Source organism: Moschus berezovskii, chromosome 24, assembly GCF_049115385.1.
Source record: "Moschus berezovskii isolate FMDL1 chromosome 24, NW_MosBer_1.0, whole genome shotgun sequence".
NCBI lineage: Eukaryota > Metazoa > Chordata > Mammalia > Artiodactyla > Moschidae > Moschus > Moschus berezovskii.
Window position 1 is genome coordinate 8,666,459 of NC_142483.1, and position 25,421 is coordinate 8,691,879.

Here is a 25,421-nt window from a genome sequence, read left to right on the forward strand (position 1 = left end):
ACAGGGACTTCAAATATTGAGTTTATTACATATAAATCCATAAAACTACTTTTTTCTTTTTTCCTCCTCAGCTTTATTGAGATACAATTAACATATAAATTTTATTAGTTTAAGATTCACTATGCTTATTTTTAAGAAGTAAAATATAAGTTTGAAAGTTTCATATAGAAATTGGAAAACTATGAGAAGTGATAGGTTTGAAAAAGAGCCAATGAGAAAGTATAATAAATGAAAGTAAAAGCTCACTGGACATGTTGAACACTAGACTGGACACAGCCAACGAATCAGTGAACTAGGGAGCTAAGTCAGAAGAAATAAGTCTTGAAGTTCAGAAAGACAAAAAAATGGAAGGTATGAGGCAAGGGAAAGACAGGGTAAGAAAGAAGATACAGTGTTTTAATATACATGTAGTTGAGTCTCAGAGGATGAGAGAGAGTAGAGGCAATTGCTAAATAATGATTGAAAGTTATGTAAAAATGACAATAGATATTCATAGACTCAAGAAGCCTAACAAATCCCAAGCATGATAAATACAAAGAAATTCTCATTTAAACTCATTTTAGTAAAACTGCAGGAATTCGAAAGGATGTACATCAGACAGGAAAAATGATTCCTGATTTGCAAAAAAGGAATGAAGAGCAAAGAAAGTAGGGTAACTCTCTTAAAAAGAAGAGTGTCTTTTGTGGTTTTAAAAGATAGAATTTAAATACTTAACAAAAAAGGTAGCCAAGTTGCGAGTGGAGAAATGGTAGTAGTCTAAGAAGGAAGGTAAACATATTGATTACCATTAATATTTGATAAATTAAAGATACATATTTAATTTCTAGGAACCAGTAGAAACTTGCATGTCATCCACAGTTAAGAGTTAGAAAATAATAAGCAATAAAAGACTAGAACTGAGTATAGGGACAAATGAAAAACAGAAAACTGAATGGCAGGGCCAGCCCAAAATTGATTAGCAATTGCATTAAACTTACTAGAAATAAAAGGCTTCACTTAAATGCAAAAATTTCAGATTAGATTTTTTTTTAAACTAAAGCTTTCTCTCCTTCCCATTCCTTTCCTATCCTGAAAAATTTATTCCAAAAGCTTTGGGCTTCCCTGGTGGCTCAGAGGGTAAAGAATCTACCTGCAATGTGGGAGACCCAGGTTTGATCCCTGGGTTGGGGAGATCCCTTGGAGTAGGAAACAGCAACCCACTCCAGAATTCTTGCCTGGAGAATTCCATGGACAGAGGAGCCTGGTGGGCTATAGTCCATGGGGTTGCAAGGAGTCAGACACGACTGAGTGACTAACACTGGACTAACACACCAGGTGAGCAACTGTTTGTGTAAGGAAGGGGGCTACGGCAGCCCAGAGTGGGTTGAGTCTGGTGAGAAGGGCATTCACACAATGATTGAGGGCCTGTTCCTTCTGGGGGTGACAGTTCAAGAAGAATTACGAGGGCGTCCATGGCGGGGGGCAACCCAACGCAGGATATGAGGTCCCACATGTGGTAAGGAGGGTGCTCAGAATGCAGAGGGGGAACCTGGCATGAGGGCATAGCCTAGGTGGAATGAGAAGGGAGAGCTGCTAGGCATGTTTGAGCAGAGCCTGAGTCAAGTGAGGAAAGTCTCTCCAAGAAGAGGGCAGCCTGGCATGAGGTGTCAGAACCAGAGGCATTTTTTTAGTCCTTCAGGGGCTGTCAATAATGTGACGGTCAAACACGGACTAAAATTAAGTAATCCAACTTAAAAGAGGAAAGAGGAGAGTCTAAATTTCAGGAAAGAACTAGATATCAATACTATCAAACAAAAAAGAGCATGTGTGTGTGTCAGTCGGTCAGTCGTGGCCGACTCTTTGGGATCCTATGGGCTGTAGCCCGCCAGGCTCCTCTGTCTGTGGGATTCTCCAGGCAAAAATAATGGAGTCGGTTGCCATTCCCTTCCCCAGGGGATCTTCTCAATCCAGGTGGATATTTTTTTTTTTTACCATCTGAGCCATAAGGGAAGCAAAAAAGAGCATAACAGATTTGAAAAGAAGCAATTAGGAATACTAAAGTCAAAAAACACAATAAATGTAATTATAAGTTGATGCATACTTTTACTTTTTTTTTTTTTGGCTGCATGCCAACCAGGCGTCAAACCTGTGCCCCCCCTACATTGGGAGCATGGAGTCTTAACTGCCAGGAAGACCCCCAATGGGTAGTTTTAATAGCAAACTAGACACAGCTGGGTAAACTGGAAAATCAAAAGAAATATCCAGAAAGAAGCATGAGAAATAAAAAGAAAATACAAAGAATATAGCGTATGTGATGACATGTCAACAAGAAGGGAAATTCGTAAAGGACATTCAGGACTTCTTTGCACTATTCTTTAAATTTTTCTGTTAGTGAAATTATTTCAAAAATTTAAAAAATATACTTAGATATACTTCACACTATAGTCCAAGCTTTATGACAAGTTTTTGATATAACAATAAGGATAATATCTTTATAAAGTTAAAACCAGGTTTGACAATTTGTTAAGGCGTTGACCAGAGTTATAACTCCAAGGTCACTACCAGTCTCATTCTCTAATAAAAACACAGAGGACAGTGACATTGAAACATAAAATATACACTATACTATATTCAGAAAGATAGTGGTGACATCACTTCTAGACGCCCAGTGAGTCTTAGTTGGAAGAAACTGGGGAGGAGTCACTGCTCAGTAGGCCTCCTGGAACCCAAAAGATCTAAAGTGTTGACAAGGCAGGCTAAAGACCAGGGACTTGGAGAAAGTTCCTTCACTGAGGAACTTTAGAATGTAGTCTGCGTTAAAATGGAATTCAGTAAACAACGTTAAATTTTTTCACTGGAGTGTGATGTACTTACAAAAATGCACATAAATCATAAGCGTAGGGTTCACCAGATATGCCAAAGTAAACCCATTCATTGTAAGACTGCCACTCAGCTCATGACCTGGAGGCAACCAGAATGGCCTCTCCACGCCTTCTCTAATCCTTACTGCTTCCCAGTCCTAGAGATTCTCTGACATCCTCCTGACTTACTGTGCCAGAAAGTCTTCTATCAGTTCTAATAATATTTTAAACTGCCATAGGGTTTCAGCATTGAGTTTTACTTTTAAAATTCAATTTCCTTTTGTTTTTCTGCATATACAGAACTCATACCCAAGGTAGAAATTCTGAGCATTCACCGAGTTTTGTAAAACTTGGAACAAATGGCATAGTTCAGTTCTAGAAAAGCCAGTTGACAAGGGTGAATTTCACAGCTCAATTTGAAAGGTTCTTTCCCTTGGTCAGTTGCTTGGAAAGAAACAACTCCAGTAGCCAATCCATACTGATTCCATAAAGTTATTAGACATCTATGATGGGCCACAATAATACACTAAGGGCTTAGTAACACAAGGAAATTACTGTGTTCTCATGTGACAACATCAGGTAAATGAAGTTAAAATGAGGCACTGCCTACTTAAACACAAGTTAAACATAATTACTGGTTTCAAACTCAGTCTGAGTAATCAAGTATTACTTGAAGCAAGTGACTAATAGCCACTACCACTAGAATTAATATAGTAAAAATGAAAATGGAAAAATTGGACAATTGGCCAGAGCAGAAGGGTGCTCCCTTCTAGGCATTCCTGTTGGTTCTCTGTGTATCCTTAGCAAAGGTTAAGACCAAGCCCTGTAAACTTTTTAGCAAATAAAACCAAGGGTGAGAAAAAGAATCCTATCTGGGAGACCAAGAGAGTGAAAAAACCATATGATTTTTCAAGGTCAACTGTTAGCCAGAAAGATTCCTAACAGTCTTCAGCAACCATAAGACAATGTCTTGTATAAATCTATTTGTCCTAAGAACCTACGAAGGTTCTCTAGCTACACATACTCTGCTTGAAGTCTCATTCTGTAGCTATGCAGCCATATTCACAGAATATCTAACTAATTCCCATCAATGAAGTACCATCTGTAAAACTCTGGCTTCCTAGATCTACCAGGCAGTTAAATACATCCTTGGCAACTATTTTGAGGAAGCTGAAATTCTAAGCGCAATAACTTTTTAAAAATCTGGTAATGAGTCTTAAATGAAAGATAAGCTCTGAAAACAAACGCATTCGTGCTTTGTGAGAATTTGACAAAACTACTACAGTGAGTCCTATGGGGAAAGGAATAGAGCTTCCCAGGTGACTCAGTGGTAAAGAATCCACCTGTCAATGGAGGGAGATGCGGGTTCGATCTCTGGGTCGGGAAGATCCCTTGGAATAGGAAATGGCAACCCACTCCAGTATTCTTGCGTGAAAAACCCCATGGACAGAGGAACCTGGCAGGCTATACAATCCATAGATAGGGTCACAAAGAGTCGGACAGGACTAGGCAACAGAGCAAGAGTATGGTGGGGAAAGGAACAGCGACCCCTGCTGCCCTGTTGAATATAAGAACTGCTGCTGCTGCTGCTGCTGCTAAGTCACTTCAGTCGTGTCCGACTCTGTGTGACCCCATAGACGGAAGCCCACTGGGCTCCCCCTTCCCTGGGATTCTCCAGGCAAGAACACTGGAGTGGGTTGCCATTTCCTTCTCCAATGTGTGAAAGTGAAAAGTGAAAGTGAAGTCACTCAGTCGTGTCCGACCCTTAGTGACCCCATGGACTGCAGCCTACCAGGCTCCTCCATCCATGGGATTTTCTAGGCAAGAGTACTGGAGTAGCTTGCCATTGCCTTCTCCTATAAGAACTGCATGTCCCGTCAAAAGACCCAAAGGCCAGGCCTGACAGCAAAGAAGCAGGAAAGTTTGAATCTTTTACAGTCATTGTGATTACTGTTATGTTTTGATGTATATGTTTATTTTTCTGTTTACCATGCTTTTTCTTTACTTATATTCTGCCTTCTGTTCAATTTACAGTTTTATTTTTCCTTGCCTGTCTTGGAGAACTATATTTCTATTTCTTTAGCAGTTATATTTACATTTCCTTTATACTCTAAATAAAAATTTCTAACAAAATCCTATTCACCATCTTATCTTCCTCCTGAGTAAGACCTTACTTCTCCTTCTGAATCAGGGGTGGTCATAAGTGTTGGTGTATTTGCTCATGATGTGCTTACTCAATAACTGTATTTTTAATTTCTAGGATTTCTAACTGGTTCTTTAAACATTTACCATTTCATTTCTGATCACTTTTTATTTCATAATTTATTATTTAAGTAAAAGCATCTTTCCTTTATGTCTCTGAGTATTCCAAACATACTTAAAAGTTTTCAGTTCACTCCATTATTTTCATTTCAATTACAATGAATTCATCTCTTGATGCTGATTTTGTAGGTTATTTTTCTTTTGGCTAAGTCTTCTTGTATGCTTTGGAAGCTTAACCTCTAAGCTCTTCATGAATGGAAAAAGTTTCCCATTTCACATTATCTTTCCTTCCCTAAGGGTTTCGTGATAACCTCTACCCAGTCCTCCAGGAACCCCAACTAGAAACAAGTCTTAACATTAGTAATTTGAGATTCTGCTTGCACCATGAGATGTGGGAGCCAGGAGATCCAGTCACCAAGTGAGAGGGTAGCTGGACTTAGGTCCGGATTCAGTGTTGTGTCTGCTTCCTAAGTATTCAACTTCACATAAACTATGTCTTCATGCACAGATGGGATGAAGTTTTTTCCATTATTAAGTTTAGGGAGCCCTACCTAAATTCCTAATTGCAAGCTGCAATCCAGGCCCCACATAGCCACATTCCCTCAATCGGTTACTTTCTAAGTTACAAACTCCAGACTGCCTCTATTTCTGAATTCACAGCCCGGCAAGATAACAGCAGTTTGTTTGCGGTCAACAAAATTGTTTTATCTTGTTTTTGAAAATGGATATGTTATTTCAACCTTTTCTGGTTAATTTTACCATATGTTTGGAGCAGAGGGAGTAGCATCATAGTGTGTACTATGTTGAAGAAGTCAATTTCATTCAGTTTTTAAACAAATGTTGGTCCTTAGGCAGTACCATGGTTAGCAGTGATCGCTAAAAAGCAGCCTGGTGGCTGTACATTCTCTTTCCAGTTTTATCAATAAATATTTTATAAGGTTGGGGATAACTGACTTGTACAATTTGGCCACTGACATTAACTAGAGCTTCTATTTGAAATAACTGATTTTGTGTTCACTGCATACCAAAACACCTGATACTTCATTACCTAAATTCCCCTATGTTTGCACTTTGAGGCTGAAAAAATTAACCCATGGAAAGTCAATAAATCAATAAACAAACTATAATCATGTTTTGATGCTGCAGTAGTACCAAACTTAAAATATTGATACAAAGGAGAGGGATAAGATTAAAATTTACCCAAAAGAACTAAGTTAAGAATGATAAAAATGATATTAAGGATTTACTAGCTTTCTAAAGTATGATACTGGTTTGTTATTACGCTGAATAAAATGAGTCTTCTAAAGATGCACCCTGGAATTGTTACGGATGAAATGGTATAGTCTGATTAAAAGAATCTGGGGTGGTGGACACTGGCTGATTTGGATTTAAAGATGAAACAGTTTTGGCCTTGCGTTGGTAATTGTTAAACTAGGTGGGAAAGATGGGGACCATGGATGTTCATTGTACTGTCAGGATCTGGGCAGGTGCAGGTCTGGAATTTTAAACTACTTAGAAGCTAAACTGGTAGCCACCCTGTCACCAGTTTCATCAAAGCTGGCAGAAGACACAAGCCTCCTTAGTCAGACACAAAGGATATTAATCCCAGCAAAAGCAGTTGCCAGAGAGTCATGCCAGATTCCAACAGTTCCCGACTCACCTCTGCCCCCAGTTCCCTGGGTGCAGTATAAAGAGTTGACCACCGCTGTCTGCGCACATAATGGATTCCATTGCCAGAGAGGAATACTGAGGATGGTAGATTCAGTTTTTATAGCAAGTGGAAGCTAAGTCTGCCCTTGGTCATGGGGAAGACAATACTTCTTGCCTCAAGGTTGCTTGCTGAAAACACAATCCTGGGAAATAGTCCAGGTAAAGAGCATTCAGGGCTTTGCATTCTTGATACACCCAACAAGAACTTGCAGGGGTGCCAAGGGTCCGTGGCAGATTGCCTAACCTAACACACATTATCTCTTTACTTTTGTATGTTTGAAATTACCGCTAAGTCCTGTCAGATATATAAATATATATAATATATAGAAATACATGACTAATATTATTACACAAAAATAACCTACTGGGTAGCACAGGAGAGTCTACTCAACACTGTAATGACCTCTACGGGGGAGAATCTAAAAGAGAGCAGATATGTGTGTATTTATAGCTGATTCACTGATACAATGTTGTAAATCAACTATTCTCTGATAAAAATTAATAAAAGATAAAAAATGCACTTGGAATCATTAAATACTGGGTAGAGAACTTGCTTTGTTTTTTACTCAGTATTTCCTGTTTATTTTCCATGTCTGTACACTAGATATAATTCATTGTTTTAAACTGCTGCTTCCTCCTTCAGTTGATTAATGATATTATGGACTGAATTGTGTCCATATGTTGAAATTTATAAGTTGAACACTTAACCCCCAGTGTGACTGTGTTTAGAGATTGGGCCCTGAGGGAGGTAACTGAGGTTAAATGAGGTCCTAAGGTTGGGGCCCTAGTATGATAGGACTGGTGTTCTTATATGAGGAAGAGACACTAGAGACCTCTCTCCATGCAACTGAAGAAAAGCCATGTGAGGACACTGTCTGTGTGCTTAGGTGCTCAGTTGTGTTCAACTCTTTGCGACCCCATAGACTACAGCCCGCCAGGCTCCTCTGTCCACGGAATTTCCCAGGCAAGAATACTGAAATGAGTTGCCATTTCCTCCTCCAGGGGATCTTCTTGGCCCAGGGATCAACCCCACGTTTACTACACTGGCAGGAGTTTTCTTTACCACTGCGCCACCTGGGAAGCCTGAGGACACTGTCTACAGGTTGGGAATAGAGATCTCACCAAAACCAACTCTAACGACACCTTAATCTTGGCCCTATAGACTCCAGAACTACAAGAAAACAAATTTCTGTTGTTTAAATCACCTGATCTTTGATATTTTGTTCTGACAGTCCAAGCAGACTATTGCAGATGTATTCTACTTTATTTAATTTCCTGATAAGAGATGTGGGGATGTTTAAAATTAAATGTAAGGCAGCGATGATTTTATCACACATACATGATTATGCTTAGATACACTCTTAGAACTGAAATGTGTCAAAGGACACACACATCTTAAATCTGATTCTGCCAAACCACCCTTTTAAAAAAAGTACTATTTACTGTCCCCCCAATACAAATGCTTGTTTCCCTAAACTGGAACCAGTCTGCCACGTGACAACGCTCCCTCATTCAACAAAATTTATTCAGTATCTGTTTCTGAATAGTACCAGGCACTGTGCAGTGTGTTTAGGATATAGTGGTGAACAAAGGATTAAGTCCTTGACCTCAAGGATCTGTATTCTAGGTGGAAACGGGAGCTAAGGATACACATATAAATACACAAGATGGCCTGGGAAAGCTGTCTCTGAGAATATCTAAGCAGATACCCAGATGGAAAGAGGAAACAAATCTTACCAATACTTGAAGGAAGAATGGTAAGAGTGTTTCATGGTTTTAATTGTCTTTTAAAAATAAGTAAAGTTGGGAGTTCCCCAGTGGGCTAGTCGTCAGGATTTGGAGCTTTCACAGCCGTGGCCCTGGCCCAGGTTCAATCCCTAGCAGGGAAACTGAGATCCCTGTAACCCCTTAAGCTTGAAAGGCATGGCCGAAAACGAAGACAAAAACAAGTTGCAATTCTATTCCTCGCATACACCCAAAACAACTGAAAACAGGTGTCTCAATGCTTGTACACCAACATACACAGCAGCACTATTCTCAACAGGGCCACTACACAGGAAGAATAAACAGTTCAAAGCAAGGCTGCGAAGGGTACGTAGGAAACTGGCAGAAGAAGTGCAGAAGTTTCTAGACAGAGAAGTTAGCAAAGAATGAAATCTAGGGACTGGACGGTGATAAGGAAAATAAGGCAGTGATAAGGGCGTAAGACTGGGCAGTGACTAGGACAGAAGAGGTGAAATATGGGTGGGGGGGAGGGAAAAGACAGACACTAACTGGCACTCACCTTGATATAAAATGGGTCATTTTATCAGCCTCACCAGATACAGCCATTCATTAAGAATAGTCCCAAGGCTCAAGAACAGGAAAAAACCTTCAGGGAAAAAACTAGAAACATAAAATGTGCAATAAGGAAAAGTGCTTAGAACATTCCACCTGTACCTCTTGCAGGGCTTCCTCTAGCTTTTGATTTAAGACTTATTTGCATGCGTTTCTCATACTCTCTTCCAGACTAGAATTTCCTCTGGAGCAGGCACCATCTCTTTGTCATTTAACATTCCAAACAGCACTTCAAGCTCAATCTGAATGAGGCTGAATCTATCACCTCCAGCTTAATCATATTAACATAATCCCTCTAGTCACCTGGGTACAACCTCAAAGTCATCCCTCCACTCCTGTGGCCAGAGACCAGTCTGGTGCTCTACAATCACCCTCTCATCTTTCCTTTTTCACTGCTGAGCAGTTTAGACCCTCATTGAGGTGAAGTCGCTCAGTCGTGTACGACTCTTTGTGACCCCATGGACTGCCTACCAGGCTTCTTCGTTCATGGGATTCTCCAGGCAAGAATACTGGAGTGGGTTACCATTTCCTTCTCCAGGGGATCTTCCCGACCCAGGGATTGAACTCGGATCTCCTGAATTGGAGGCAGACGCTTTAACCTCTGAGCCAAGTCCCTCATTACACTCATCTAATTAGTATCCTAGCTAATATTTTTCCAGCTGGCTCTATCCTCACACTTCCATAATAATGTCCCTAAAATAGAACAGTTATTCTAGTCTCCTTAGAACTGTAAAAACGTCTTATAAAAAAATAGATTAAAAATAAAGTAAAAATCCTAGTGTAGGAGAATGGATACATGTATACGTATGACTGAGGCCTTTTGCTGTTCACCTGAAACTATCACAACATTGTTAACTGGCTATACTCCAACATAAAATTTTAAAAAGTTTAAAAAATCCTAGTGTAGCATTCCTAACTCCACTTTTTCTGCTCTATCTCCTCTAAAGAACATTCACATATCCAGCCCTCTGGTCACACTGAACTAGTGAATATTCTGAGGATTTGCCCTGTGTTCTGCCTGCATGCCTTTGCTTACATGGTTGTCTCTAATCCTGGAATACTTCATACTTCCTCCCCAGCATTTACAACTTTCTTTTTGCTTGACGCAGACTTTCATCTTCTCTACTAGGCCCTAAGCCCCTTGGGGGCAGGATCTTTGTATCCTCTACACCAACTGCTTTCTATCAATATTCATGCACGGATCATCCTCACACGTCATAGCACCGCGCCCTGCTCAACACAGGTAACACTTATTTAAATGAACGATGTTCCATGCTCACCTCCCTCACCCTTCTGTCCAACGCAGAGAGAAAGTAAATAATAATAAATACTTGTTGAATTTAAGTGTTTGGACAAAAATAACGGGATATGGCCACATATTAAAATCACATTTTAGGTCCTTCCAGCTGAAAATGGTGACCCAGCTTCAGAGCTATTCCCTACCGAGATCTCTCCTTTTGAAGCTGGAATTCACTGAACTCACACAGGAGGAGCCTCACTTCGACGACTGCAGCACAGAACCGAGCTTAAGGCCCTCTCTCACTTCTGAGCCGTGAGGGCCGAGAGGGAGGGGGCGTGACCTTCACAGCCGCCCAGCAGCACTCGGACCTGCAAGGGCCCCCTGGTCCTTTCCCTAGCGGAGCACCGTTTCCAACGCGCCATCACGTAGATTTCACCCTCGTAACAATCTCGTGAGGCAGAAATTCTCCTCATCTCCCTGAAGAAACAAGATCCGAGGGGGTGGGGAGTGGGGAGGGGGAGACGGAGAAGCTAGAAGAGGCGTGGCAACGAGCCGCGGCGAGGAAGGCGGGTGGGAGCCCAGGACTCGAGCGGGATGGAGTTCGTTCCCGGCTCGGCCCTGATTCGAGCCCTGTGAGCTCACTGGCAGCGGGAGGCGCGGGGCGAGCGCGCAGACGACCCGAAGGCCCTCGCGCTCTCTCAGCCCGGAGGCGAAGCCTCTGTGAGAGCTGGGCGGCTCACACTCGCTCCCTCGGAGCCCCCAGCGGCCCCCGCGCGCCCGCCCCCTTCGCGCTACCCTGACGGAAGTCCCGCCTCGCCCGGCCGCCACTGGGCCCGGCTTCGGGGGTGCAGGTGGGGGTGGGTCTCGCCGCGGGTTGGCCGCCCGGCGGCGTGAGCCCTGGGCGGGCACCGCGAGCCCCAGGTTAGGGGGACCTTGCTCGAGAGCCGCGAAGACGCAGGGCTCGAGCGCGGAAGGCCGGGTTGGGGGCGCCGGGCGACGGCAGCCGGCGGGACTTCCGCCACGGGACCCGGAAGGGGCCGCGCCGCCGCTGGTGGGAGTTGTAGTCCGGCCGTGGTTGGGGGGGCCCGCGGCTCATGCGCGGTGCACCGAGGCTTGTTTCACATCTGTAACAACAGGTGAATTGGGCTTTTAATTCTCCCCTTTCGTGCCCCCACCCCCGAGGAGCTTCCCGCGGCCGGGGGTGGTCAGCGCGAGGAGGGGGTCCGGGTCTGACCGCCGGCTTGGCTAAGAGTGGGGCGGAGAAGCGGGCGGGCCCGAGGAGCAGGCCGGGCATCCTAGGCCTGCCCGGGAAGCCGGCCCGGCCGAGCCTTGAGCAGCCAGGCCTCGGCCTGCCGTTGCCATGGAGCCGGGGCGGGGGCGGGGGCCAGACCGGTCCGCCGGGGCGGGCCTCGTAGCCAGGGGCACCGCGGGGGCCGCGGGAGAAGCCGCTCGATTGGCGCAACGACGCCTCCGCCTCAGGGGATGCTCTTTTTCCCCGAGGCAGGGCCTGGAGGAAGCCCCCGGAGTGCCCTGGGACCTTTGTCTGCCCCCGTGCCGCCTGGACCGTTCGTCCAAAAGGAGGCCTGGTGCATTCGGGCCCCCCTGGTTTGCCCTCTTTTGCACCGACCTTGTCACTGGGGGAGGCCAAGGGGTGAGATGGTCTTTGTTTGCTGGTGGCGACTTGCCCCATTTCGCAGGGGAAGACCTAATGCATGTTGAGTCCTTTGTTTGCAGTGATCTGGAGTCCCAGGAGTCCTCAGAACCCCTGAGCCAGGAGTATGGCGTTAGCGTGCTGTCTGGCTAGCCCTCGTGTAGCAACACGGGTCACCGTAATTATGATTTTGCAAGGCGGAGGTTGTCCACTCTACAATCCCCATCCACAGGGGCTTGTCATCCACTGTAGCAAGTGGACTGCAAATGGCCAGTTGCAGATTCTCAACCTGTTTTTGGTTGCAACTGAACTGGTCAGAGCGAAATAAGACATTGTTTTATGGTTTTCCTTGCAGTTTCTTTGAAGGCGATAATTCCACTGTCATTGTGGGTCTTGACTACATCTTCTAATTTACACTTAAGTCTTGGAGTTTCCAGGAGGGAGATTTTTTTTCCCCCCCGATACAGTATTTCGGATTTCCATAGTGCTCTTTATCTGTGTAGCTGTATTAGGTGCATAAAATACATCCTTTGTTGTGTTTTCTGCTGTGTAGATTGCCCCATTACCTTGAAAAGATACTTACTCTCAAAGTGTTTTAATTTGTGGAATTGTGGTCCAAAGTTTGTCAGGTGGACCTTCTTGCCTCTTGCAACCTTTGAAGATGTCAGTATAAAACAGTCTTCAAAGAATGAACCATGGACCTTGTAGGCAACAGCATGACATCATGGAAGTAAGTGTATAGTATAAGCATAGAAAACTTAGGAGCTCAGTACCTTAACTGCGGTTTGCATTCTGCCCTGAGGCAGTTATGGCATCCTGAGCAGGTTGTGTAAACTTCTCTGGGAAAATCTACCTCCATTTCCTTCTCAGGGGAAACAGATTAAGTGAGATAAAGTCTGTGAAAGTACTTTGTAAATGGTACTTTTACCAACAGAAATGGTACTTAACAGTCTTGTTTTCACAACCTGAAAGAGCTTCTTTATCTACCTCAGATAGGTTTCTATTATAGGGGAGTCAAACTCAAAACTGAAGCAAGTTTTGCTCTGGGCTTGCAGAAAATGCTTTCAGGACTGTACATCCTTCTTTACCATGACATTGTATCTCTTGGTATCTTACAGGTTCGGATATAGGACAGCTCACAACTTGATGGGTATAAAGTGGGTCGTGGCTGGTCCTGAAGTGAGGCCAAAGTGTACGATGTGTGTTCCACGCCACTAACAAAACTTGTCCTTGTGTGTTAGAGTTAGTAGATGAATTTCAATGGTCCGGAACAACTTTCTTCCCCTGTGGGGGCCATCACTTTAGTGACCCAGCATTGTACTTCCCAGGAGGAGGCCCAGCCTCGTGATGAGGAATAGCAAAGAGAGAATTCAGCTCCAGTTCCAAAGGATACAAAATCAGAGACTGTCACTGCTCTTGTAAGGTAAGTTGATTTAGCCACGCACACAGAGCAGTGGTGGGGCTCCTGCTCAGCCGCACTGTGAAGCAAAAGGCATGTGTTAAATCCGTTGTGACTGTCTTGGAAGAAGGGTATCATTTAAAATTATACTCTCTCTCTATCCTTGAATCATCTCAGAGTAACTCTGTGTAGAGTTAGGTGGTGTTTCATTATGCAAGAAATCTTGACATAATATTATTTTACTTTTCTAGGTTATTTAAGAGAAACTCTAAACCAAAAACGTTTCTAACATAATCCTGTATAACAAGGAAGGCGATTTCTTTTTTTTGATTTCTATGAAATTTTCTGTAAAGTATCTCTAAAAGATCCTATCTTGAATCTCATCATATATATTCTTTTAAACTGATATAGGAAAAGATAGTGTCATATAAGCCTTGGTTGGCATGGAGAGGATCAGGGGCTTTTTGAAAGCAAAACCAAGTCTATTTACAAGCAAAGTAAATGAAAACGTCTTAGCAACAAAGTATTGATTCTTCAGTAACAATCACTTAGATGTTTTAGATTGTATAATATTCAGATTTTCTTTAAAATCAGAATCTCAAATTCCACCTTTTTTCTTTTAATTTGGATAGAAAAAATCTATAGAATGTAACTGATTAAAGTAAATTTTATCATTGTTGATATTGTATTGAAGTTTTCTCTCTGAGCTACCATATCCTATCGGCTGAAATTTCCGGCATCCCTGGGGGAGAGGAGGCCATCAGGGCAGACCTGCTATGGACCTGAAAGATTCGTCCCCAGGTCAGCCCTCCACCCCCACCCCCCCACGATTTGAGAATGAGAGGGAGTAGCAGGCAGGAGCAGGAGTGTAGGCGCCATTAGACTCCTAGTCACGTTGGATTTGCAAATCATCGTGATTTGCTAAAATGTGTTAGATGTTTTTAAACTAATGCCACATAGGGTTACCGCACTGACACAGGAGTAGTACAGTGTTAAAAAATGTGGAGACTTCCTGGCAGTTCAGTGGTTAAGACTCCGTACTCCCAATGCAGGGAGCACAGTTTTGATCCCTGGTCAGGGAATTAAGATCCCGCATGCCATGTGGTGTGGCCAAAAAGTCTGAAAGTGTGGAGTTGGAGTGTTTTTTAAAACAAAACTGTTAAGCCAGAGGTGTTACTTTTGTGTACATGCGTGTTTTTAAGTCTCTAGGTATATTCCTAGTTAAATGTACTGATGAGCAAAATGCAGCAAAGTTTTTGGCCAGCAGTTGAACTTTAACTTAACACTTGTTGTTTCATAGAGATTCCGCCTTGAAAAGCTTTTTGTTTTGAATCACTCTTTGATACTGTCAGTCAAGTACTATTCCTCAGGGCTTGACTAGGTTTTCTGAAAGCCCAGTACACCACTTTGTCCATAAGCCATCATCAGTCCCGTTTCCTGACGCCATATGAGAAAAGGGGTCATGTAGGATTTCCTTTCTTCCCACACGTCCCAGGATAACTTCAAGTATTGTGATGAGGTGGAAATATGTGTCTCTCATGATGAAATCATCCCCTTCTGTTTAGGAGGGATCATGGAGTTTAGGACAGAGAAAAGAAGGAAGCTCTCAATTAGAAGCAAAGACATGTAATTACTTAATAGTGGAGGTGGCCCTTCCATCCTTAAGACTGGAAGCAGTTGGGGCTCATTAGTGAAGAGCTTCATTTTTCTTGTTTTCTGGACCGTGCTCTCTGTGTTACTGAAATCTGCTGTATGGTTCCTGAACCGAGAATGTTAACCACTTTTTTTCGGCCCTCCTTCTTCTCAGGATTCCAGCTTTCCCTCCTGGCCAGAAATGTTCAGCCTGGACTCATTCAGAAAAGGTAAGGGTGTGACTGCACTTGCAGCCTCATGCCTGTCTTCCCTGTGATGGGCAGCTGTGAAGCCTATGAAAATCCCTCTGGTGCATATCCACCGCTTCCTGAAATCCAACTGTTTTTCTAGGCCAATGTTTTACACCATTTCCTCTGTGAACTTTTCTTAATTCTGTCAACCAAAAATAATCTCCTTTCTGATTTCCTCAGTACCACCTCTGTCTGAACTACTCTTTGCCTCACTAGATTAGAAGCTCCCTGCAGCCAGGGCCTGTTGAGCTCTTTTATCATGCATAGTACTTGGCATAGTGTTTTGCACATAATAGACCTCAGTAAAAGCTGGTGGAAGTGGATTGAGTCATTGTTTTATATTAGTGGTTAGAGAAATTGCTGCAAGAGTTGAAATCAGTGCCCTCCAGCAGCTGGGGTGAGAGAGTTGCATAAGCAGCGGCAGAGTTGAGCCATGGCAGGGTGAGAGGACAATGCTCAAGAGTTTCTTGTAGAAAGTGGTATAGCTGGTGAAGATTCAAGGCACCAGATCGCAAAAGCATTGTGTATCTTAGACAGGAGCATGACTTTTCTCCTTTAAGGGAGTAAGGAGTAAAACGTCTGTCACCTGTATTAAAGCTGACTGTGAGCCTCCTGTCTGTACATATTTGACAAATAAATGAGAACCGTAACTGGCCATCTATAACTGCTGATGAAAAAGATGCTCCCAGTTGTGTCTCCTCTCGGGCTTGTGTCCCTGGAAGCCTGGAAAACCGTGGCCAGCTGGTGCCCTCCGTTGCCCACTGAATGGGCCCAAAAGGAGGTTGGATGTTCCAGATCGCAGAGCCACCTCTTCCTGTCTCCTTGTTTGTTTTCAGCCACTCCATCTGTTTTCATACTTCATGAAAAAACTAATTTTTGTCTTCCTGGTTGCGTTGGTTAACTGTGTCTAATAGGAAAACGCTGAGCTTGAGATGAGCGTGGCCAGCACATTTTGAGCTGAAGATTCAGTGCACTTAATTGCTCTGTTTATCTGCTCATCAGGGGGTGTTGATGTCCACCCACTTGAACAGTTGGATGAAAATGGGTTCTCTCCTGGTGGGAGTGTCTGAGTTAACAATACTGATTTCTTAAAGAGATGGACAGCCCAATACAATTAGAGTCCTCATCCTCCTCACTGTGATAAGGAAATGGTACCAGGTGAGAGAGTTTCGGGGCAAAATTCCTTCTGGCCTTTTCGACTTCACTTTCTAGGCTGGAAATTGATTTGTTCAAGAGGTTTTCTATCAGGGGTGACACTGTTAGCTCTCATCTTAGAGGGAGGCCGCAGAACCTGACTGAGCCAAAGCCGCTGACCCCGATGCCCAATTTACGTTGCACTTCTGAGTCTCACTGGCTGAGGAGGCTTGGGTGGAGACTAAGCCTCCTGTACCTCCTTCTTCACTATCTAAGTGGTCATAGGGTTGTTCTAAGGCTCAGATGAGTTAATATGTATAAAGAGCTTAGAACAGTGCCTCAACACCTGGTAAATTCACAAATCCATAGTATTAAGTAGTTTGAGGACATAATAATCAGACACAGTCTGAATTTGGGGCCTTGCTTTCCACACAGTTTAGTATTTTTACCAAGAGCTGTCTTATGCTTGAAGGTCTCCAGGAAAACCATTAATCAGAAAGAGTCACTTATTTGAAACCTATCTTTTCGTGGCTGTAAGGCTGAATGCCTTCTCCTGTCTTCTGAATGTGGCCCTCATTTTTGGTTTGCGTCATGACCTTGACAGTTGGTCATGACGGGTTTCCCAGTTGGCACTAGTGGTAAAGAACCCACCTGCCAATACAGGAGATGAAAGAGATACAGTTTTGATTCCTGGGTCGGGAAGATCCCCCAGAGAAGGGCATGGCAACCCACTCCCAGTATTCTTGCCTGGGAAATCCCATTGACAGAGAAGCCTGGCAGGCTGCAGTCCACAGGGCCGCAAAGAGTCAGACACAACTGAGCGACTTAGCACACACACCCCCAGCCTTGTGACACTGATTGTTGTATAGCACTTCTTTATCTCCTAGGGGGTTTTCTGTGTTTCTTTGTTCCTCGTGGTGAAATTATGAGCTCCCTGGGGCATTATGAATCTTGAGAGAAAGTGTTAACATGGTGTAAAGCTTGAGTCAGACTGGCTACGGTTCTAATTTGGTCCCATTGACTCTAACAAGGTGTTGACTTACCTGTTGCCCCACCCTCAGGGGTGCGGTGAAGACAGAGGTGAGGCATGAGAGGCTGTTGGTTGAAGGCTGTCCCCAGCCCTTAGCCGTGGGTTGGCAGGTGTTTGATAAATGGGAGTAAGTTGATCTGTTTGAGGTAACAGCCATAGAGCTCATGTTTTTCTAGAGAGTGACAGCCTAGCTTCAATATGCAGTGTGCTGTATGGCTGCAAAATTGAGCACCAGCAGTGTACAAGCCACTGGGGTGGAGATAGTTGTGTTTCAGAGATGATTTCTGGTACTCAGGGGTTTGTGTTCTCAATGGGCTGGGCCTTTTTATGGTTCTGAAGGTAACGGTGCTGTAGCAAAACAGGCAGTTCCCTGTAGCGCTGTGGACAGTGGCCCACTGGGCCTTGTGGCTACCATCTTTCCTATTATGTAACTAAACAGAGCTGCCAGCGTCTGCCAACTAGAAAAATTGTGTGCCTGGTAACTAACGTATTATTACCTTTGCCAGCATCTTAACAGTTTTCTTGTCTCTCAGCTGTAATACCATCAGAATCAGGCCACAAAGAGCAAGCTGAGTCTTTCTTTTACAGTCCACACAAAACTTTGAAAAATACCATATCAACCTCAAGAATGTGCAATTTTCCTCCAGCTCCAGTGGTCAGAAGAGGGCTGTGTGGTGTTGTTGTGAAATTGTAACAACCTTCCCCCAGTTACTTAATGGAATAAAATAATCATCAAATCACTTATTCTTTTTTTTCCCCAAGCCAGCACCCTTGGATTTGAATGAAGACCTTCCTCAATCAGGAAAGGAGAGATTCAGCTGGTCGTTTACAACCTTAGCTTCAAGGCAGAGCCAGAATTAATTCCAAGATAAACCTTGATCTTAGGCGCTTGGTTCCAGAAGTAACAGCATTTCCGCTGTAACACCACCTATGTTTTCCGCAAAATCACACACCTATATATAATGTTTTAAGAGGGCTTATGGCGGAAATAGAGTTGAGGCAATACACTGGCAACTTTACAACCAGGATATGGCAAAAACTGTCATGGGCGACTGGGAAGGAGCTTTGGCCCACCAAGGCAGGCAGCTTAGCTTGATGCTGAAAATGTACACGGCGCCTTGTAAGAGAGCAGAGCTGGCAGCTGCCGAGACAGCACCGGCGGAGGTGGAGCCCTGAGCCCCGCGGGGCTGCCCTGAAGCAGAGAGCGGTGCTGGGAATGTGGGGGAGGGGACCCTGAGTGCAAGTCTGTGCTTCCACCAACACTGTATTATGAAAAAAATTTCAGAAATACTAACATGTTGAAGCAGTTGTATAGTGAGCACCCGTGTGTCTACCACCTCAATCCCCTACAGGCACTTGACTTTAATTTTTAAAAAATAAAGCCAAAGGGGCTTTTACTTTTCCTGTTGAAAATAATCATTCCACTCCCACCTTTCAGTTCCTTTGCCTTAGAAGAATTAGATTTGAACCAAAGTTTCTTCCGTTTCACTGATGTCATCCACCACATTTGCCAATCATGTATGAGCTAATTTGCATGACAGAAAAGGGCATCATTTTTGCACTGTGGGCTCAAGTGTGTAGAGTGTGTGTGACTGTCTCTCCCTGCTCCTCTCCCCCCCATTTATTATAGCAAAACATGTGGGGCAGAAGAGCTCATGCACCTTTCTCCCCAGACCGATGTTCTCTGATGTTGTCACCACTTCAGTTCAGGTGGTTTTAAAGACCTTACACCTTCCTTAGCCATATAGTTCCACCTTCCCATGGAATGCTCAGTGAGCATTTTAATTTTAGTTCGTGTATATCAAAATTTCGGAACTTCCTAAAAATGTATTTTATAGGTCACTGATGGGTAGTATTTAGTCTCTAAGTGAATGGAAATATTTGGAATGGTAAATCATTTGCTTCAAGAAAGAGAAGACTAGCAAGTGTGGTTCTGATCCTGGCTCTTGGGGAGGACATCAGCAGTCAAGTAGTCCCTTCTCTCTCCAATTTGTAGAGAGAGAGAGTAATTTGAGATCTGGTGGCAGATGCAGGGATAGTTTGCAGAAGTGGAAGACAGACAAGTGGAAGAACCCGGCCGATTTGCTTGGTACCATGAGACTGTGGAGAAGCTTATGGGATGGGCATTATACTCAATGAGGGTAGCTAGAAGAACTGGAACAGTTTGAGGGCTTCCTTGAGAGCCAAGGGGAAACTGCGGCTGTCATGTATCCCATCTGTATCTATAAAACAACTGCCTTCTTTCTGAGCGGTATTGGTGGCACTGTTTCTCAGAACCTGTGACTGACTCCGGGTGCTGTCCTATTGCCCAGAGCTGCTCCTGGGTGCTCTGGGGTGAGTCATCGCAGGGGTCTGTAACAGTGAGGGGTGAGACCTCGCCACCCTGATGCCCTCTCTCTTTCCCCAGATCGGGCCCAGCACAGGCAGCGTCAGTGCAAACTTCCCCCACCCCGTCTTCCACCTATGTGTGTCAACCCTGCCCCTGGAGGGACCATCTCTCGAGGTAAGGGAGGAGCCATGTCTCTAGCACCGACTGGGTCCAGGGCCTGCAGGGAGGTGGGCGGCACAGGGAGCCTGGGTGCCAGGGCCTTAGGCCTCTGGAAAGGGAGCGAGGAGGAGCGGAGTTAGCAGAGCTCTTGCTGCCCTCAGGGAGACATCATTTGGAAAGGTCTGGGTTATTTCATGATGCTCGGCCACTTGGCTTAGACCCTACTGTCTCACTGGGCCTCCTCGTGTGACCAGGGATAAAGCCTAGGCTCCGCCTGGGTGTCTGGCTCCAGGGCGGAGACGCAGAGGGCTTGGACCTTCTAGGCAGTCTCGGCTCAGGTCTCTCAGAAGATGCAGGGTGCTCATAGCAGGGCCAGAGCAGAGAGCCTGGCTCGACCCAGTGCCCTCCATCTGGAGGCTTTGGGGACACCTGACAGATCACCATCCTATCTCCTTTGGCACCTCAAAGCACTTTACTGACATTCAGCTCTGTCTCTTGGGCTGTTTGGCAAGGTAGGTTCTCCCTTTGACTGGGGAGAATGTCAGAGCCCCCAGACAGGTGAGCCCCCAGTCACCTCAGAGCCCAATGGCACCCAGGGCAGGGCCAGTCATAGGACCCAAGGAAGCGTCTCTGCCTGTGAGTGTCTCTTCTCTTCCCTCAGACTCAAATCTTTTCCAGCTCTGCTAAGACCAGTGCTCCTGGCCCAACAGCTCTCTTCCCAACTCCATGGGCTGCCTGTTCGCCCGCTCCCTCAGGTTTTTAGTGAAGAACACTGTTACAGTTCCTAGAGTCTGCCTTCTGTGAAGACAGCATGTCCACTTGAGGCTCTGTCTGTAAAGTGCTTTGAAGGTCAAGAGCCCAGGAAGGGTGTGGGAAGCACCCAGCACCTCCGGTTCTGCAGCGCACGCTGCTCTGTGCCCACACGGTTTCTACACGCACTGCCCCCCTGCGTGGTGGCCCTGACTACAGACAGCAGTGTAGAAATGAGTCCTTCCAGCCCCTCTGACCATTTGACTTAGGTATTAAAGAAATGCCACCCCCTACCGTTGCCAAAACAAGAGTTGATTGCCCTTTTTTCTTTCTTTCTTAAAATGCCCTGTAACTCGAAAAGGCTGAACGTTAACATTTCCAACATGGCAGGTGAGTGGCTCTGAGAGTGTCAGATGTGCTTTGGCTAAGCTTACAGATGGTTAGTCGGGATTAACCAGGCAGCATGACTAGGCAGTGCCTCCTGGAGCACATGCAGAGGAGAAGGCCACTGCTCTTGGGAGCGGCAGCTGCTCCCCGTGGGGCAGCCCAATAGGCCCTGCACTGTCAGCCCCGGAGGAACGGACATCCCCCACCCCTGAGCCTGATTGTCTTCTCACAGCTGCGTCTCCAGAAGGCATCTGGGTGTGTGCATCTTTGCCTTCCCTTTCTCTCTTTTTTTAAGCTATAAATGGTGCTTGCCTCTGTTCCTTTGTGATGGGAGCAACAATCCTGTAGCCCACGTGACTCTTGGACCTTTCTGCCATGCTCTCTGATTCCCTAGAGGCTTTGCTGGTACCTCTGTCCTGAAGAAGGAAGTGTGGGGCAGAAACAGTGTCTCTGGTATTCAAATGGGAGAATAGTACTCGAAAAATGGTGGCCACTGAAAGAGGTTATAGTGCCCAGCTGAGTCAGATTTGAAATTGGAAAAAAAATATCACCTCCTTTCCCAATATACCCCTGACTCGACCACCAGCCTCTTACCAAGGCCTTGTTCCAAAGTCAAAGGTGACTAAATGAAGAACCTTGGCCCGACCCCCGCCGGGACTCTTGCCCACCCACAAGGATCTGAGACATAGAGCGCTGGACAGTGGCATGGAATAACCCCATCCTGGCAGGGTCCTGGAGACCACAGGACTGGTCCCATCCATTCCCTGGCATAGCCATGTCACCTCTTGGTGCAGTGGTTTGCCTCGGGGGACCTCGTGGCTTTACATACATTGATGGGAAAGCTGCGAGAACGGGTAGGGTGGTCCCCCGCCCCTGTAGGTCCCATTACCTTTCTTGTTGCCAAACTGTTGGACTGTTTCATGCCATTTGACTGTCCATAATATATCAAACTCTGACTAGGTGGACAGAACGTTGACCCTGGTTTTTACAGATGTCAGTGGCCCCTCTGCTTTCCCTCCAGAAGTTCTCTGGTCTGCCTGAAGTACAGACTGTCTTGGGCTTCCTCCTGTTGCTTTTTCCTGGGGCCACCAAAATTTAGAATCATCAAATCCCCCTCCTGCATATTCAGCAGATTTTTAACCTTAAGTGCATGCTGCTAGATGTCACTATTTAGCACTTTGAGTACCCGATGTTGTGCTTGATCCAGAAGTGATGGAGAGATCTCTGAGCCAATAAACCCTTCCTTTTTTCAGAACTTCCCTCCTTTTTCACAGGCAGAGGAGTCAACTTTCTCTCCCCAATGAATGGACAGTAGAAGAGAAGGCTTAATGTTGGTGGAAAGGAACAGGGGCATGCCTGAACCCCCTTTAATTTTCTTCAAGGTCCTCTAAAGCAGGAGTTGGCAAACTTTCTTTAAGTCAGAGAGTACACGTTCCAGTCTTTGCAGGCCATATGGTTTCTCATGCAGCTCCTTAACTCTGCCATTATAGCACGAAAGCAGTAATAGATAATACAGAAATGAGTGAGCATGGCTATGTTCCAATAAAGCTTCATTTATAACAGCAGGCAGTGGGTGGGTTTGGTCTGCAGATTACAGTTGGCCAACCCTGCTCTAGACTAACGGAGAGATCGCAGAACCAGAGGGGTTCCAAGACCTGGTCTAAGAGTTGCCCTCATTTTGGAAAAGGCAGTGGGGTTTGTGGAGGTGAAATATTTGCTCAAGGTGACTCTACCTATTGGAACCCAGATGGAGAAAATGAAATAAGAAGAGGGTAGAGAGCTTACCAAAGAAGGAGCTAGTTGGTTGGCATCCATCACCTGACTGTTTTTTTTTTTACATGAAATCTCACACATTTGTTTGAGATATGTTTTGTTAAACAGACAAAACAGTATGATGAATCCCTGTGTACCTGGCTTGAACAGTGAACAAGCTCATGGCCGAGCTTCCTTTCCACTTTGTGCCCTTTGGAAGCAAATCCATAAAATCATAGCATTTCAACCTTAGCTTCAGTGACTATCAGATCAGAGTGCTATTCTGAGGGTTTCATAAAACACAGGATGGGCCCAGGCCCTACTTTCCAGGTGAGGTCTAGGCTGTTGCCTCCTTCAGCTTTCAGATACCATCGTTTTCAAAATTTGGCCTCAGCTGCTGCCGCCACTCCCTGACTTGCTAAGCTTCTGGATTCTTTTGAGGGAATTTGGGCTGCTAACAATCCTTGAAAACTACTATTGAAGCTGCGTCGATGCCTTAGCTTTTGGCAAATTAAAGTGCCACTTGGCCACATTCAAAGCTCCGGTAGCATCATTTTCTGCTCCAAGGGTCTTGCCATTCCTCGATGGATCCCATCGGGTAGAGAGGTTTGACACGGATGGTGATGTCCCAATATGAGGTCAACCATCGGTGCCAGGGCCGCCTTCCCTTTTCCCGGTTTTTATGGTTAAACACTGAGGAGGGGAGGGAGGAACAGGAGTTACAGCTGCCCCATTCTGCCCTGGATCTGCTTCCGAGGGCCCTGTCTCCCATTGTCTCAGACCTCAGAGGGCAGAGGCATCTCTGTCAGAGCACTCTACAAATCCCTCTTCCAGACATCCCCATTTTATCTTAACCACAGCCATACCAAGTGAGTAGAGCAGGTTCGTCCTCATTTTCCCCAGTGATAGAATGGCCCAAGGTTCACAGCTGGCAAGTGGTAGACTTGGAACTGAGCCCAGGTGTTAGGACTTAAATCCCATGTTCTTGTCATAAGCCAGTGGTTCGAGTGTGACCTCAGACCGGCAACCTCAGTATTATCTGGAAACTCGTTAAAAATGCAGGTCTTGGACACCACTCCAGAGCTAATGACTAAGAAACTGTGGAGGGTGGCTCCCAGTAACACTTCAACAAGCTCTTCAGAGGATCCTGGGAATCTTGTCTAGACTTATAAAACAAACAACAAACAACCCCCGCCCCCATCCCAGCTTACCTCCAACTGCACTGCTAACCTCTTACAAAGGCCTCCTTTCAAGGGACTGGGACCTTGAGGACCTTGCTGTCACTGCCCCAACATGCAGATTCAGTCTGATTCCCACCTGACCCAAAACCCTGCTCCTCAGTGCAGGAAGAGGCAGAAGAGGCATGAGCCTGGCTAGAACCCTGGGGGAGTGGTTTGGAGGCCGAATCCCATCTGGCTTTCACACACATGCAGAACAGCAGCAGCTTCAGACTTTCACTGCTGCACCAGCTCAGTTCTTGGGCGCAGGGTCTCAATCGGATGTTTTTCACCTTTGACTCCTGTTCTGGAGATTCATTCTGGTTTGCTAATATTCAAGAGGTCTTCCCTGTCCTGGTTCCAAATTCTTCACTAGTTGTGAGCCATTAAATGAGGTGGATGTGTCCCAGCTTAGCAGTAATCACTATCTTACCGTCCGCCTGCTGGAGTGCAAACCAATTTGCCAGGGCACGCAGAAGCGATCTGCCAGCACTGGGTAGGACCCAGAGGGAACTTCTACTTATTTCTTTGGGTGGACATTGAGCTAAGGCCTGTACTGTTTCCCGAAAAGCCCCACTCTTTCTTCCGGCCTTCAGATGAACCCGTTTGTGGGTCTGGATTTACTAGGGGAGTGATTTCGGCAGGATCCTATCCCGATCCGGTCGGCCCACCGGTCGGGCCCGGGTCCGCCCGTCCGGCAGGGGGCGCGCGGTGCCCGAGCCTTCCGTTCCTGCCCTTCTGCCCGGCTCCGGAGTCGCGGGGGCGGGCGGGAGCGAGATGGCGACCGCCAGGAGGCTCATGGCGCTGGCCGCCGGCGTCTCTCCGCGCCTGCGGCCGTCGGGTCCCCGCGCTATCGGGCGACAGGGACGCCCGCGCGGCCTCTCGACAGGCTGCTCCCGCCCCGACTGCACCCAGGAGGCCGCCGAGGCCGAGGCGGCCCCCGGCGAGCCTGGGGAAGGCGATGGAAGCATGGTGAACGGTGAGGGCAGTGGCGGGGGCAGCCAGGCTGCGACGCCCTTGACTCCTGGGGCTGGCAGAGCTAGGGGCGCGGGCCGGGGTCGGGCCCTCTTCGGTATGGCTGAGACAGCCATTCAGTGGCGGGCCGCACCCAACTGCTGTAAAACAGTGTGGTTCAGGTCCAAATGGACCCCAAGCGCAGAGGTCTGGGACTGGAGCGCCTGCACCTGGCGACAGTAGGTGAGGTGCGTACCACGAGGGAGCTGGGGGAAACAGGTAAACGTCCAGTTCCTGCCAGGTCGGTGGTCTAGGGTTAGAGCATCACGGGCTTCCCGTTGTAAGAAAAACGGAACGCTCAGTATAAACCTGGGACTTTAAGATTGA

The 25,421-nt window shown here is 45.9% G+C and overlaps 1 protein-coding gene across 13 annotated transcripts in view; it reads left to right on the plus strand.

The window, feature by feature from the left end:
- Positions 1 to 11,405: 11,405 nt before the first annotated feature.
- DHX30 (DExH-box helicase 30) overlaps positions 11,406 to 25,421 on the plus strand; it is a 28,357-nt gene continuing 14,341 nt past the window's right edge. Inside the window, exons 1-8 of one of the 13 annotated variants that reach the window (XM_055413712.2) lie at positions 11,452 to 11,525; positions 11,894 to 12,770; positions 13,159 to 13,282; positions 13,369 to 13,463; positions 14,134 to 14,240; positions 15,247 to 15,301; positions 19,894 to 19,989; positions 21,086 to 21,114. In XM_055413712.2, the coding sequence (XP_055269687.2) occupies positions 14,216 to 14,240; positions 15,247 to 15,301; positions 19,894 to 19,989; positions 21,086 to 21,114 (205 nt within the window). In that variant the 5' untranslated portion in view covers positions 11,452 to 11,525; positions 11,894 to 12,770; positions 13,159 to 13,282; positions 13,369 to 13,463; positions 14,134 to 14,215. Of the gene's footprint in view, positions 11,526 to 11,893; positions 13,464 to 14,133; positions 14,241 to 15,246; positions 15,302 to 19,893; positions 19,990 to 21,085; positions 21,115 to 24,818; positions 25,060 to 25,421 lie in introns of those variants that run through there. The other 12 variants (XM_055413715.2, XM_088831809.1, XM_055413714.2 and 9 more) reach the window with 12 other exon arrangements.